Raw genomic sequence first — 13,308 nt, forward strand, 5'->3', positions numbered from 1 at the left:
TTCCTTTGCTTTAAAGGGTATTTCATAGCCATACCTTGTCTCCTCTGTCTGCCACCTTGCTGAGGTAATCCTTGAGTGACTGGATAGCATCCAGCAGGGATAATCCCTCCTTCTGCCAGCCCTCCATAGCCACTTGGCTCTGAGGGATGTTCTTCAGCTCCCTCAAAGCCAAGGGATGCTCTGACAAAGCCAAGATTTTGTGGCTCTCCTCATACACCATCTTCAGCACAGCCTGAGAAACAGGAAAAAAAAAAGAGAATATTAAGAAACAGGCATCAGCATCCTGGCAGTGTAAGAGTAGGATGGAATAGTACTGGGCAACAGAAGCAAGGTGTCTGTATCAACACACTAAGATGCAATTAAACATGAATTATTATTTATGCCAAAGGGCTGTACTTCACCTTTGTTTCTGAAGCATTCAGCTAACTTCCCTGGAAATCAATTCAATTCTATCAAGTCTGAAGCTATGTTACTCAACTCCAGTGATGCCAGAAAACAGAATTATGTATTTGGACAACCTTGGCTTAATTTAGCAAATTATATACAAATATCAACTCCCAAAATAACCAGTTCTAATCATTTACACAGTGGAAATTGTTTCCTCTGACACTGTCAGGCCAAATAATGCATTTTAAATAAATTCCCTGTTCACAAACTATTACATCATGCACAGATGTTTCCTGGCCTCTTTTCAAGGAAGGTCACTGGAGATTTAAATCCTTTTCTTACACACATCTCATCAGAAATATCCCAGCCTCCATGTGGAGCTGTTCCTCATTGCTATGCACTTTAAAAACACCACAGAGTACTTAATTCCTTATATTCTTGCCTTGCACAGTTTTAAAATTATTTTTTAAAAAAACTTAAGTTGCTTTTCTGTCACTGGAATCAAAATAGTGATTACTTCAATAATCAGTGAAAACCTTTAGTAAACATGAACATCAAAAGCACAGTAAAGTGTTCAAACTAAACATTTAGTACTGGATTATGCACTCAGATCTTACAGACAGTAAAGTCTAGATGGATACCCCACTAAAGAAGCTTAAAAAAAAAAAGACAAAAAAAAAATCTGTTTCTTAAGGTAAAATAAAAATCACCTTTTCCATGAAGTCTCTGACACAAAATTTTTTAGACATAGAATCACAGAATGGTTTTCAGTTGGAAGGGACCCTTCAAGACCACATCTAGTCCAGCTCTGCTGTGACAGACATGAGGAATATCTTCTATTATTTCAGGTTGCACAAAGCCCCATCCAACCTCATGTTGAATGGATTCTGGGATGGACACCTAGGGATTCACAAGCTCTCTGTGCCAGTGTGTCATCACAAGAAATTCTGTACTCATGTCCAATCCATTTAATGATCTTACTGGGCACTGAGGTGAGGCTGAAAGATCAGTACTTTCCAGGGTGCTTGTTATTAAGCTTTTTAAAAAAGGCTGCTATGATTCCTTTTTCTTCAGTCACTGGGGACTTTATCTGACTGCTGTGACTTTGCAGAAACAATGGAGACTGCCTTGGCAATTGCAAGTGCAAAATTTCCTCAGGACCCTGGGATTCAAATCTTGGGGTCCCACAGGCTTAGCTATGTCCAGGTTCCTCTGTTGGTCTTGAATCTGATCTTTTTCTCATAATAGGAGGGACTTTATTCCTCCAGTCCTTCCCTCATCTAATTTAAAGCTTTCCTTATAGGTTTGGCCATGTTATTGGTGGAGACATCTTGTCTCACTTGAGTGACTTGCATGAGCTCCCAATATTTCTGGCTTCTCAAAGGTAAATCCATGGTAATAAAAATGAAAACCTTGAGTATTGCACCAGCTGCACAGCCAGGGATTCTATCCCGGTACCCTTCCTCTGACTGGGAGGATAGAGAATATCACCCATGGTCCCAAACCTTGGGACTGTCCTGTTGCAGTGCTGTTAGACCCTACACAGGTGATAACCTGTAGGGCTCACTCAGCTTGGCAGCCTCAAGGACACCACAAACACAAGCTGCAGGTAAGCAACAAGCTTCTCTAGAGAAAATGGATGGCAGGAGGGTGCTTCAGGGCCCTCAGTAAGGAATCTCCAATTACTACCACCTGATGTGCTTCTCTGGTAGCACTGGTTCTAATGCCAGCAGATGGTTTCAGCAGCTTTGCATGTTTGGCTTTTCCTGGATCACATCAGTTATTCCATGTGCTCTTCCTTCTCCAGCCCTAGAGCATCATGTCTCTTATTAGGGGCAGATGGGTGGGGGAAGGATCTTTGCTCTGACTTGAGCAGCCATAAAGGCCCAGCCTTCTTCATCTTGTGAGTTACCTGTGCCAGGTAGCTTGAGTGAGTTTGAATTCAGGCTTTCCTTCCTCCCATTTGCTGGGCAAGTTGAAGGAACCTGCTAAGCATATCAGGAGGCAGGATTCACTTTATAGGAAAGGTATTTCTTCTAGCTTCTTACTACTTGAGAACTCACTGTAACCACCTGTATTCTCTCAGAGATGAGAATTTCTCCCTTTCTGTAGCTGGAATTTTTGAAATGGCTGAGAGCTTGCTCAGCAAAGCAAAGAGTTCTACGCATATCCTTTCTTCAACTTTAATTACTGACTAGAATGGGCACTCACTGCTCAGTCTTCTGTATATTCCTCACGTTGCTTGAACTGGCTCTGACCTATCCCTGCACACCTTGCACTGGTGTTTCCACAGCTGTCCATCACATCAGGATGACAAGAACAGGCAGAGGACCATGATGTCAGCCAGCTGTGGCTGCTTCTGAAACAACTTTCTGTGAAGCCTCCAAGGCAAACCCATAAAGCAGAATAAACAGTCCTTGTACCCCCACATTCTGAAACAGCATCAGTGCTGTCCTGGCAAAACTAGTTCACTTCTAGCAAGTAAAAGCAAATGTCAGTAATTTTGTCACCAGAAATGCAAGGACAAGAACCATCATCAACTTGCAGTTTAAAGCATTACAAACCACTTTTCAGTGTAAATGTAGCAGCTATTTTATATTACCATTTCCTTTTTGCTATCCAGTTTTAATTTGCTGGTATGCTCATATGAATCATACATTACCTTCATCTGTGGTGAAAGTATTTCCTTTTCTTTCATTGATTCCATAATATCTGGAATTATCCCTCGGTACCGCAGGTAAGCCATGACATTGGCATCCAGGTGATCTGATGTTTGGAGCTCCTGCTTTAGATTAGCTGCCAAATTTGAGCTGGTATCTGAAGGAAGAGACAACCCCCATCCCCACAAAGTGCTATAAAAATGGAAAGAACTTGAAACTACAACAACCACTTGCAAAACAACCACGATTTCTTCTGCTTGTATGAATGCGGGGTCAGATGGAGTTGGTGGTTGAGATTTCAATTAACTTACACAAGTTAAAAATCATTAAGTTGCCTTTAGAATGAGAAAAGTAGCCAAGTATTTAAGTCAGGACTCAAACCTCCTGCCTATGTCCTGTATGCAGATGAAAAGGTAAAAGCAGGCACAACACACATTTATATATATATTTATATATGTGTGTATATACATATATGTGTAATTCTTAACAAAGAACCACCTGCCTAAGGCCTAGCTCTCTAATAAGACCCACAGTAAAAGAAAATGGGAGAAAGGAGAAACATGTTTTAATATTGAAGTTAACAAAAGGTAAAAGGAGTCGACAAAGTTCAACTTACTGCTGCCACATCCATCACTCATGGCAGATGCTCTTGATCTTTCATCATCTTGTAAATCAGAAGGGGTTAAAGTCAGATTATCAGCTTCTCTCATCTGCTTGACAAGAAATTTTTCACATTACTTTGGTTTTCTGAAAGTAGGTGTTGGTTTCAGCATTTATGACAACTTTTTTATTAGTGCAGATTTTAGCAAAGGCCTACTTGATCCAAGTGTTAGACATGGCAAATATCATGATTAATGCAACACTGGTGCTCTCTGGAAGCCATTCCATCTCCATTTTTTCCTCTTTTAGTAGTTTTAAGATACATGAATTTACATTTAATTACCCATCAAAGCAAGGCACGAAAATATATGGCCAAAGAGAAATAGACTTTATCTTCCTGTGAAATTAGAGAATACTGTCAATATATATTTATATATGTATACAATATATAAAATACTGCCATTAAAGCCTCAAATCCAGTTTTGAAAGTTCCTTTGAACACTCAACAGATTGTTGAAGAAGTGGGGAGCTGTTAGAGTACACTGAGGTTTTACATGTTTAGCTCAATTACTGACACATGAAGTGTCACAAATTTATCAGTTTTTACCACAGTAAGAGAGGAATTAATAATTCTGTGTGGACCTACTCCCAGCAGTGTGTAGGTTTCTATTACTTGGAGCCCAGGGCTCCTCAATGATCCCAGGGGGACAGGGCTGAGCATTTTTTGAATTAAATCACAACTAAAGAACTAAATCAGACATAAAATATCACTTACCAGAAGCCTCTTCTCCATATCTTCATCACCATCAACAGAATAAGTACTTTCAGAGAAAGCTGGAGATTTTCTACCTACTCCCATTGCTGCATCCCCACTGCCATTTTCATCCAGGTTAGAATATCCCAGTGATATGGAATTCTCTCCTTGCAGGGATGACCTTGAGTGCACAATTTGAAAATCTGTGTTCTCAGCTTCTGAGAAGGGGGTCAGGTGAAGCACTGGCTGAAGTTCCATGCTCAGGTCTTGCTTTCTCATGATCTCAGGCGAGCCCCATGAAGACAAACTTGCAATTAAATTCCGGAAATGTTTTGGAGTCTCCTTGTCTGTGCTCAAATTGTGTTTTGGTGAATCAGGAATTGGATGAATTTCCAACATTTGCTGGCAATGCTTTTTCAAATCTTGATCCCCTTCAGAGCTGTGGATCATGTCCAACTCCTGGCACAAGTTATTTTCTTGTGATTGCTTCATCTGTGCTTTTGGATTTTTATTGTGAATTGTCAAGTCAAACATAACTTCATCTTTTTCCTGGAATGAAATAACACATTAATTATTTAATGGAATTTGAGTATGATTTTCCAAACTGAGAAACACACACTTAAAGACCTTTTAGAATTGATAGATTTTTCCTTCACTTTAAGTAGTTTTAAGATAAAATGACTCTTTTCACCTGAGATTCTGTGACTGAGTCTAAATAATGCACTATTTGAGAAGATACTTTAGTTTATTTTAAACCTGTCAACATGGAAATTTCATTTCATCCTCCATACCCGTTAGTTTGTCAGATACAGTGAATAATTGTTATCCTTCTCATTTTAGACCATTACCTTAATCCTTTTGTGTTAATCATCCCTCTTAATCATCTGTTATAAGCCCAGTGCCAGGACTTTACTCATTTTGCTGCTCCTCCAGCTTTGATTTTAATACATTTCCTAATTTTCACATTGTTTCCCCTTTGGAACCCAAGCATAAATGTAGGAGAGACTCTTTGCTCCTTAAAGACTGCAAAATTATCCTTTTCCTAATACCTGGATGAGCTAGATCCATGGGAAAAAAATTCTATTGTAATGAATGCTTGAAGACATGGCAGTTTATTTACTTTGATTCAACATATTCTCCAATTTTGATAATCACCCCTCCTCAGCCTACTTAGAAACTTCCTCTTAAACATGGAAATAAAATACGTGTACTGACACAAACATCAATTTAAACCTTTCATAGTCCAAGTTTCTACTTGAAAAATTATTTTAAAAATAATTTAACTGTCCCCAGCGTGTCAGCACTGCCTGATATCCTTCAAAATGTTACCAATTGTCTCTTCACTGGATCCTAAATTAATTTTGTTTTTTAAACAGGGATCTGACAATCCCTGCCTGTATAAACAACAAGGGCCAGCAGGCACTGGACTGGAAGTCTGCTGCCTTGTACAGACACATCCCATGGTGTGAAGTGCATCAATCTCCATGGGCCATTTAACATTTTTTCCAGCTATTTCCTTTTCCTGAGAGATTTCTGGGGCAGCCCCTGAATGTCCAGAGTCACCCAGGCACTGATGGCACCACTCCAAACTTGATCTTCCAGGCAAATAAAAACACAAACACCAGGAATGATCACATGTTTTGCATAGCTACGCTCTTCATTTCTGCTTTAAAAATAAACATGTCATTAGATACAGCAATTATCCTGTCACTTCTTGAAATAATTCATCTACCTTGGATGATTACTGGAACATACTGCCAAGCAGGGCCCTGAAAATCCACATAAGCCTGACACTGAATGTTTTTCCTTTCCTGTACACTCCAACTCTTCATATAAACCCTCTTAACTAGCACTTATCACCTCTGTAAGGCAGCCTTGAAACACAGTAAATTGGTGTATGACAGATTTCCATAGCTCTCTGAAAAAAGGGTCCTACTGCTTTCTAAAATTGAATGATTCAAAAAGAATTTAAGATTAGGTTACTTGGAGCAAATGGTTCTAGAGAAGATTCTGAATAATTACAAGAGTCACAGTAAATAAGAATTTCTGAAAGGAGACATGATCAAGTGTTTTCAAGCAGTTCTCCATTCCATGAAAAATGGCAAACAGTCTTGGTAGCTCATGGTGGGCTCATTGTTTGGCTTGCAGGTGCCCATCCTCTCATTCTCCATCCTCAATAGATCAGGAGGAACAAAAAATAAGCTGGAAAGAACTCACAGGGGGAAAGCAAGAAGGGATATCACCTACTAACTACTCTTGCAGGCAAAATAGAGTAAAATGAGGAAAATGTATTAAACCTATTAATCTAGAAGTGTATTACTAAAAAAAAAAAACCTCCACAACAAATAATGCTATTAAAAATCAAATCATGTACCTGTCTAGCAGTAGGGGAAGCCAATACTCCAACTGACTGATCAATACTTGCTTCTAATTCCTGCATTCCATTTTTAAGGGCTACATCTTTTCTTTTACTCTGGCAGAATGGCTTGAGAAATTGAGTCTCTTCATGACCTTTCTTGCAAGACTCCAACTGTGAAAGAATTTCAGCTCTTTCCAACCGTAGGGCTTCGAGCTCTTTCCTGTGGGCCTTGATTTCACCTTTCAGTTTTGCAGTGCTCCCCTGCAGTTCCTTGATTTCTCTCAGGTAAGCTACTTCTTTCTGATTCAGTGCTTGCACCTGCAAATCAAGCCTAGAAACTTCTAATTGAAGACTGTAAACATCTTGTGCCTGACTTGCACCTCTCTTTTCCAACTCTGTTTGGAGCTCTGCTGCTTTTTCTGTTAAGTACTGCAGCTCAGTTGTGTCAGCTTCTCTTTGATCTGCCATTGTCTTAATTTGCATCTCTTTCTCCAGAATATTTGCTTCCCTTTCTCTCACCTTGTCTTCAAGTTCTTGAACTCGAGATGTAGTGATCTTTGTCTCAGCCTCTCTCTGAGACAAAAGACTCTGGGAAACCTTGTATTCTTCCTGAAGTGCCTGGTGCTGGATTCTCAGGGAGGTGAGCTCTGCAGCAGACTGCTCTGATGACTCTCGCAGCTGTTGGCATTTTTTCTCCAAAATTTCCACTTCTGTTTTGAGCTGCAATTCCTTTTTTTCCAGCTGCTGCTGCAGAGCTTCTTTAGAAGCTGAGACAAGCTCCAGCTCCTCCTGAAGCTCTCTCACTTTGGAGTGTACTGATGAGTTTCTTCTGTTTGGATCAGCATCACCTTGACAAGCCACAAGTCCTTTCTTCAGCTCATTCTGAAGGTTTTCCACTGACTTTTCCAAGGCATTTTCATAGAAATAAACTGGGTTGTCACTATCCTCATGACATACTGGTCCAAATTGTGACAGCTCTTTTTGAAGCTTCTCAATGACCCCATGGAGCTGCTCCACCTCTTCCTCCTTGTCCTTGTGCAGCCTCTCCTGGTCAAGGCGAAGGTGCTCCACCAGTGACCTGAGCTCTTCCATTTCAGCTTTTTGGTCTTCTGCAACCTAAGCACAAGGAAAAGGACTGAATATTACTGTATGTAGGCAATGATTATTGCACACAGAGTTTATATTTCTCTTCTGAATCACACAGGCATTAAACCACCCATTTAACAGCAAGAACAACCACACATTTCAGCTGGTAAATTCTCAAAATAATCTCTACTTTGCTAAGAGAATTATCACATGGATTCAATTTACAATAAGAATCTGCACACCTTGCTTCCCCCAAAAATCAAGCAATGAACATATAGTAAGCACTCTTACTTTGTTCTCCAGAGCATTCTGCAGCTCATGCTCAAGTCTCTTGATCTGCTCATTCAAGTGATCAATTTCTTGATTCTTTTCTTCAAGCAGTGCTTGTGGGAATGACAAAGCTGAGGAATCACTAATGCCCAGGTCCTGGCTTTGCTTCACATGAAGTTTTGTTAGATCCTCCTGACCAGAGAAAACAAAAATCTCATTAGAAGGGAACTTGATTTAAACATTCTCTTACTCACTGTAAATGGTGAAGAGCTCAGGAACACAACTACAGCTTCTTCTACAGGTTCACATCACTGTGTTAGACTGCCCCAACCCAGAAAATAACCCCAGCTTTTGATTTAAATCAAATCACTGCACAAGACAATGCCACATGCATGAATCTAGAATACTGGGAGGCTCTGGTTCTATGATACCCAGCATTAGTCTTGTAAAGGTAATGCAACATTCTGATGGCAAGCGAAACAACCCAAAATCTGTTTACAACATCATGAGATGAAGACCTCAGCACTCAAGCAAGAAGGTCCCTGACATTTCAGGCAGTGCACTAAAGCTAAAGGAACCCACCTGCAAGTGTGCATTCTCTGCCTGAAGCTGCATGATGTTGGAAGTACTCAAGTTTTTTTGTATCTCTAACTGCAAGTTCAGCTGCAATATCTCCTCATCTTTCTTGCTCAGGTTATCTTTATATTGTTCCACTTGGTCTAGCAAGCTTGCAATCTAAAAAAACAAAGAAAAAATGCAGAGCTGTTTCAGTTAAATCCTCTAAGATAAAACTTGATTCATTGTATTATTTAATGACAAGAAGCAACATCAGCAAATTCAATGATTTAAACTCTAATCGGCTTGCATTATTCAAATAGAAATAAATAAATATACAAAGAGTGAGAAGCTTGTGTTCTAGCTCCTCATCTGCAAAACCAAAACACTGCAAAGGTGAGTTTCTGCTTTCCTTTTTAAAAAAATCTACCTGCTCACAAAAGATGCATTAATCTGTATTGTGAGCAATCAAGGCTTTGGTGTCATTGGATGCAACAATATGAGACAAATTAGCATTTGGTGTGCAACAAAGACAAGCAGTCAACATAAACACCATCCTTGTCCTCCCAGAAGCCAGAAATGAGCCTTGCAGTGCCAATCCCAATAACACACACAACAAAGAGATGATTCTATAACCCCACTTCTCTCTGCAGTGTGATGTCGCCATCCACTGTTTTATAATCTCTTGCCTTAATGGGTAGCAAGGTATAGTGGCTTTGGGAATTATGACTGTTGAAATCAGGCTTCACAAGAGAAATGGAAATTCCATCTTGAAGAAATTAATTTTTTTTTATCTTGTTCTGCTCTTGAAAGAATGGTATACAATTGACTAAAGGCTCACTCCTGTTTTTCTTTTTTACACATCCTTAACTGGACTATGCTTCTATATCACAGATGTTATAATATAATAATACAGTGGGATTGTGTATACATTTATACTGTAAATCCAATAAGAGTTCCAGGTATTGGGAGCAATTTTCTCTGTGTTTCTTCTTAGCTTGAAACAAAAATTCACCACAAACATTCTCTCAAAACACGTTAAATTACACCATCATGGTGTAAGAATATATAATAATCTAAAATCAAATTATATTATATGTAAATAAATATAAAAATTATATAATCATTATCTCTCACTTCAAAACTTATCTGCCTATTTCAACATTGGAAGGAAAGGAAAATCAGTTTACAACTGACAGTGATCAGTCTCAAAGTGATGTGAATCATCACAAGATGGTTTCCAGCAGGAAGGGAGATGAGCACAGAACAAAGAAGAAAAAGGAAGGTTCGCTGAGGCCAAGGAAACTCAAAGTTGGTAGAAGCCTCCCAAAGCCCTCACCTCTCTCTCCTTGGCCTGCAGTGCTTCCTGCTCTGCCTGCAGCTGCTCCTTCAGCACGGGGGCAGAGCTGCCATCCACGGGCACTCGGTGCCTTGCTTCATCCAGCTTCGACTGCAGGGCAGAGATCTGGATCAGGTTATTGTACTGCTGCTGTTGCAATGCCTCTTTATCCTGAAAAATGATTTTTTTAGGTGTCAGAATTAATTGCTGTCAATATACAAACCTACTAAACCTGAACAATCTTGCTGAAATACTTCATTGACCCTGACACACCCAGTACAAAAAGAGCAGTACGTAATCCCAGTGGCCTATAAAGAAATAAAAACCCAAAACAACTGAATGCTTTTTTAAGCTCATTTAAGTTTTTACCCTTTTACTTTTTGTAATCCAAGTTTAGCAACTTCAGAAAATTTAGCATTCAGTGACAAATTACACTTTCTCAGTTACACAACACTTTATATGTTTAAGAACATAACATCTTGTTCTTCTAGCCATTTCCAAATTTGATATGATACCATAGATGTGCCAAACTAAATTTGATAGATGGACACAGTTTAAGAAATGAAGAGTTCTGGGTAGATCAAAACCTACTCAAAAACACATCAAGTTCAGTCAGAACGTGATAAAGCAGCACTAAGTTTGTCCAGCCTGTGATCCGCCAAGCTACCACATCTTATTTTATTGAGAAAAAAATTGGGGTTTGATCCTCCTTCTCTCACAATCCTTCTCAGGAGCTGGGTCAGTCCAAGGAAGAAAGGTTCACTTAGGAATTATCCAAAGAATAACCATACAAACATGTACTTAATACAGTAAAGCTTGACAAGAAACCACAGGCAGTAATTGCATCTGCTGTCCAACAGCAAACTTTTGCTAAATGCATTGTAATTCTTAACTCCAGGCTGTGATTAACTCCGTAGTAGTAACAAAGTGCTGGAAGTTTTGGACTATGGCAAACAGATCTGGCTTCAGACCCAGAGCAAGAAGGGCTACAGATTAAGATAATTCGATTTTAAACACAGGTAGTTATTAAAGACCCTCAGTGTTTGATATTCAGTAACGGCACCTTCTCAGAAGCTTCCAGACAAGCTCAGGAGCAGCTCTGAAGCTGCAAACATGACAACTGTTAAAAGCAGATTTCATAGTAGGACTTGGAGTCTTATTTAAATCTCATAAGTAATATCTAAGTACATACCACTTCCAAGTAGTATGCAAGTCTTTATAGTGGACATAGAGTTTGTAGAACCAGAGATGATGGAAACCTGTGATATGTGCAATTAATACACCACTGGGTGCCAGACAGCATCACAAACACTACTGACACCCCCATAAAGCCACTGTCATGTAATGCCAACCCCATTTAAATAAGGATTTCAAAATTACCTGTTTCAGTTCAGTTTCCACTTTCTTCATTTTCTGCAGCTGTTGTTCCAAGTTGTGTACAGTCTTGGAGACCTCAGCACCACTGAGCTTCAGCTCTTGGATCTGTGCCATCAGATTTTCTATCTCTTTATCACGAGCTGCAATTTCTTGGTGTTTTCGCTCCTTTTCTAGTAACAGTTTATTGTAATCATCCATCTTCTCTTTGATTTCTGCTTGCAAAGATTCTACCTACACAGAAATCACAGTATACAGATATTCAGGCAATTGGAACAGATTTCCTGCCAGTTGAAAGCAAGAGTCATTTCACACTGAAGGAGGTTTTACTACGGATTAAAGTGGTGCTAAAATCTCAGGTGAAAATAGAACTAAATATGCATAGAAAGTAAGAAAAAGTTAGCTTTCTGAAATCTTGTTTTCCAAATGCAGCAGCTCCTTAACACATGTTTGATTACTGTCTCAACATCTGCAGTACTCTCAGAGTACTAGATGAAGGAATACTCCCAAAGAAGCCTTTTGGTGATGGGGTTGGTTGGCAATCAGATTAAAAACCCACCAAGATGACATGAGTTATTATTAGCAGCATTGCATTTATCTCTGTAACTTCAGAACTCTCTTCCAGTATTCCAAGGAATTCCAATTTAGAGGAAGATGCAAAGATCTGAAGGATAAATATGCAAACAGACAGACTCCCAGGAGCCAACATAGGACAGGTAATTCGCTTTCCAAAAATCATTTCAATAGGAAGAGGATACAAGTTTGGAATTTTAGCTGCAGGAAAACAGTCATTCATTGATCCCAGTAACCAAGGTGAAGGCAAGGCTAGGAGCTTTGGTGTGACAGACAGACTATCTCAGGGTGTGATAAAGTCATTTAGCATAGTGAAAGCAAGCTGCAGGAAAGCAGTGGGAGTGGAGAAATAATTTGGTCAACACTCATGAGCAAGGAAGATGGGATTTCACTAAATAAATTTTTTGTTCATCAAAAAGCGTCTGAATTGGTGTAAATCCCATTAACATTATGAAATGAAAAATCTTTGCATTAACATAGATCTTTACACCTTCTAAGTATTTTGCAGATATTACTAAAGCAAGAAAACACGCTTGAGCAAACCAAAAAGTCAAATAATAAACAAGGAGAGTGTAGGAGACTGATTAAGAAAACCAAAAATTATGAAAATTACATTTTCAAGCTGCCTACAGGCACTAACATTTCCTTGACTGTGTATCTTACTCCCTTCTCATCTCACCAGCAACTCACCACTACTAACCATAACACAGGTCTTACAGAAAAGATTTTGGGTATAGAAAAATCATCTAGAAGTCTAATCTTTCTAATGCTACAAGATTTTGGCATCAGATTCCTCAAACTATGACACTTGAGACATAAAAAGTTAGAAAGCTGGTGCTGCAATCCTGTAGCTGAGAAACCCTTCCACATAACCTTCACTCTCACGTGCAGCTCCCAAGAACCAGCGAGGACTCTTTTCACAAAATAATCCCACTTTATTAGGTGCATACCTTGTACCTAATAAACACCAGAGGGGCAAACTTGTTATAACTGCTACCTGCAGAAATCAGGAGTGCACTTGAGCTGGTCTGGAGTGAGTTAAGCTGTTACAGCTGCATTAAACAACTGAAATACTGACATTCCTGGCACAGAATGCCTGCATCTCTCACCCTACCCTACAAATGTCACTTGCTTAGTTACCATCCTGTGTGTTTTTCTCCAATAAGTTTTCATCCTTTCTGAGAGAGGTTGCAAAGCTACAGCATTCATTTTTTCAGCTATGCCCTCCAGCATGGAAAATCCATCCCCTGGAAATTCATTCATATTGAAGATATGGATGTGCAACTCTAACACTGAGGCACACAATTCCATAACTATACACAAATAGATGGAAATGAAATGAACTACTTGA

The 13,308-nt window shown here is 39.4% G+C and overlaps 1 protein-coding gene across 13 annotated transcripts in view; it reads right to left on the bottom strand.

Annotated features, from left to right (window-relative positions):
- PCNT (pericentrin) overlaps positions 1 to 13,308 on the bottom strand; it is a 69,470-nt gene that overhangs the window by 14,243 nt on the left and 41,919 nt on the right. For 10 of the 13 annotated variants that reach the window (XM_074548127.1, XM_074548135.1, XM_074548130.1 and 7 more), the window contains 9 exons: positions 11,391 to 11,618; positions 10,011 to 10,181; positions 8,699 to 8,851; positions 8,138 to 8,308; positions 6,776 to 7,876; positions 4,423 to 4,950; positions 3,664 to 3,760; positions 3,050 to 3,204; positions 35 to 232 (listed from right to left, as the gene is read on the bottom strand). In XM_074548127.1, coding sequence (XP_074404228.1) covers positions 35 to 232; positions 3,050 to 3,204; positions 3,664 to 3,760; positions 4,423 to 4,950; positions 6,776 to 7,876; positions 8,138 to 8,308; positions 8,699 to 8,851; positions 10,011 to 10,181; positions 11,391 to 11,618 — 2,802 coding nt within the window. The remainder of the gene's footprint in view (positions 1 to 34; positions 233 to 3,049; positions 3,205 to 3,663; positions 3,761 to 4,422; positions 4,951 to 6,775; positions 7,877 to 8,137; positions 8,309 to 8,698; positions 8,852 to 10,010; positions 10,182 to 11,390; positions 11,619 to 13,308) is intronic. The other 3 variants (XM_074548137.1, XM_074548125.1, XM_074548136.1) reach the window with 2 other exon arrangements.

The sequence above is a fragment of the Zonotrichia albicollis genome, chromosome 10, assembly GCF_047830755.1.
Source record: "Zonotrichia albicollis isolate bZonAlb1 chromosome 10, bZonAlb1.hap1, whole genome shotgun sequence".
In the NCBI taxonomy this organism is placed as follows: Eukaryota; Metazoa; Chordata; class Aves; order Passeriformes; family Passerellidae; genus Zonotrichia; species Zonotrichia albicollis.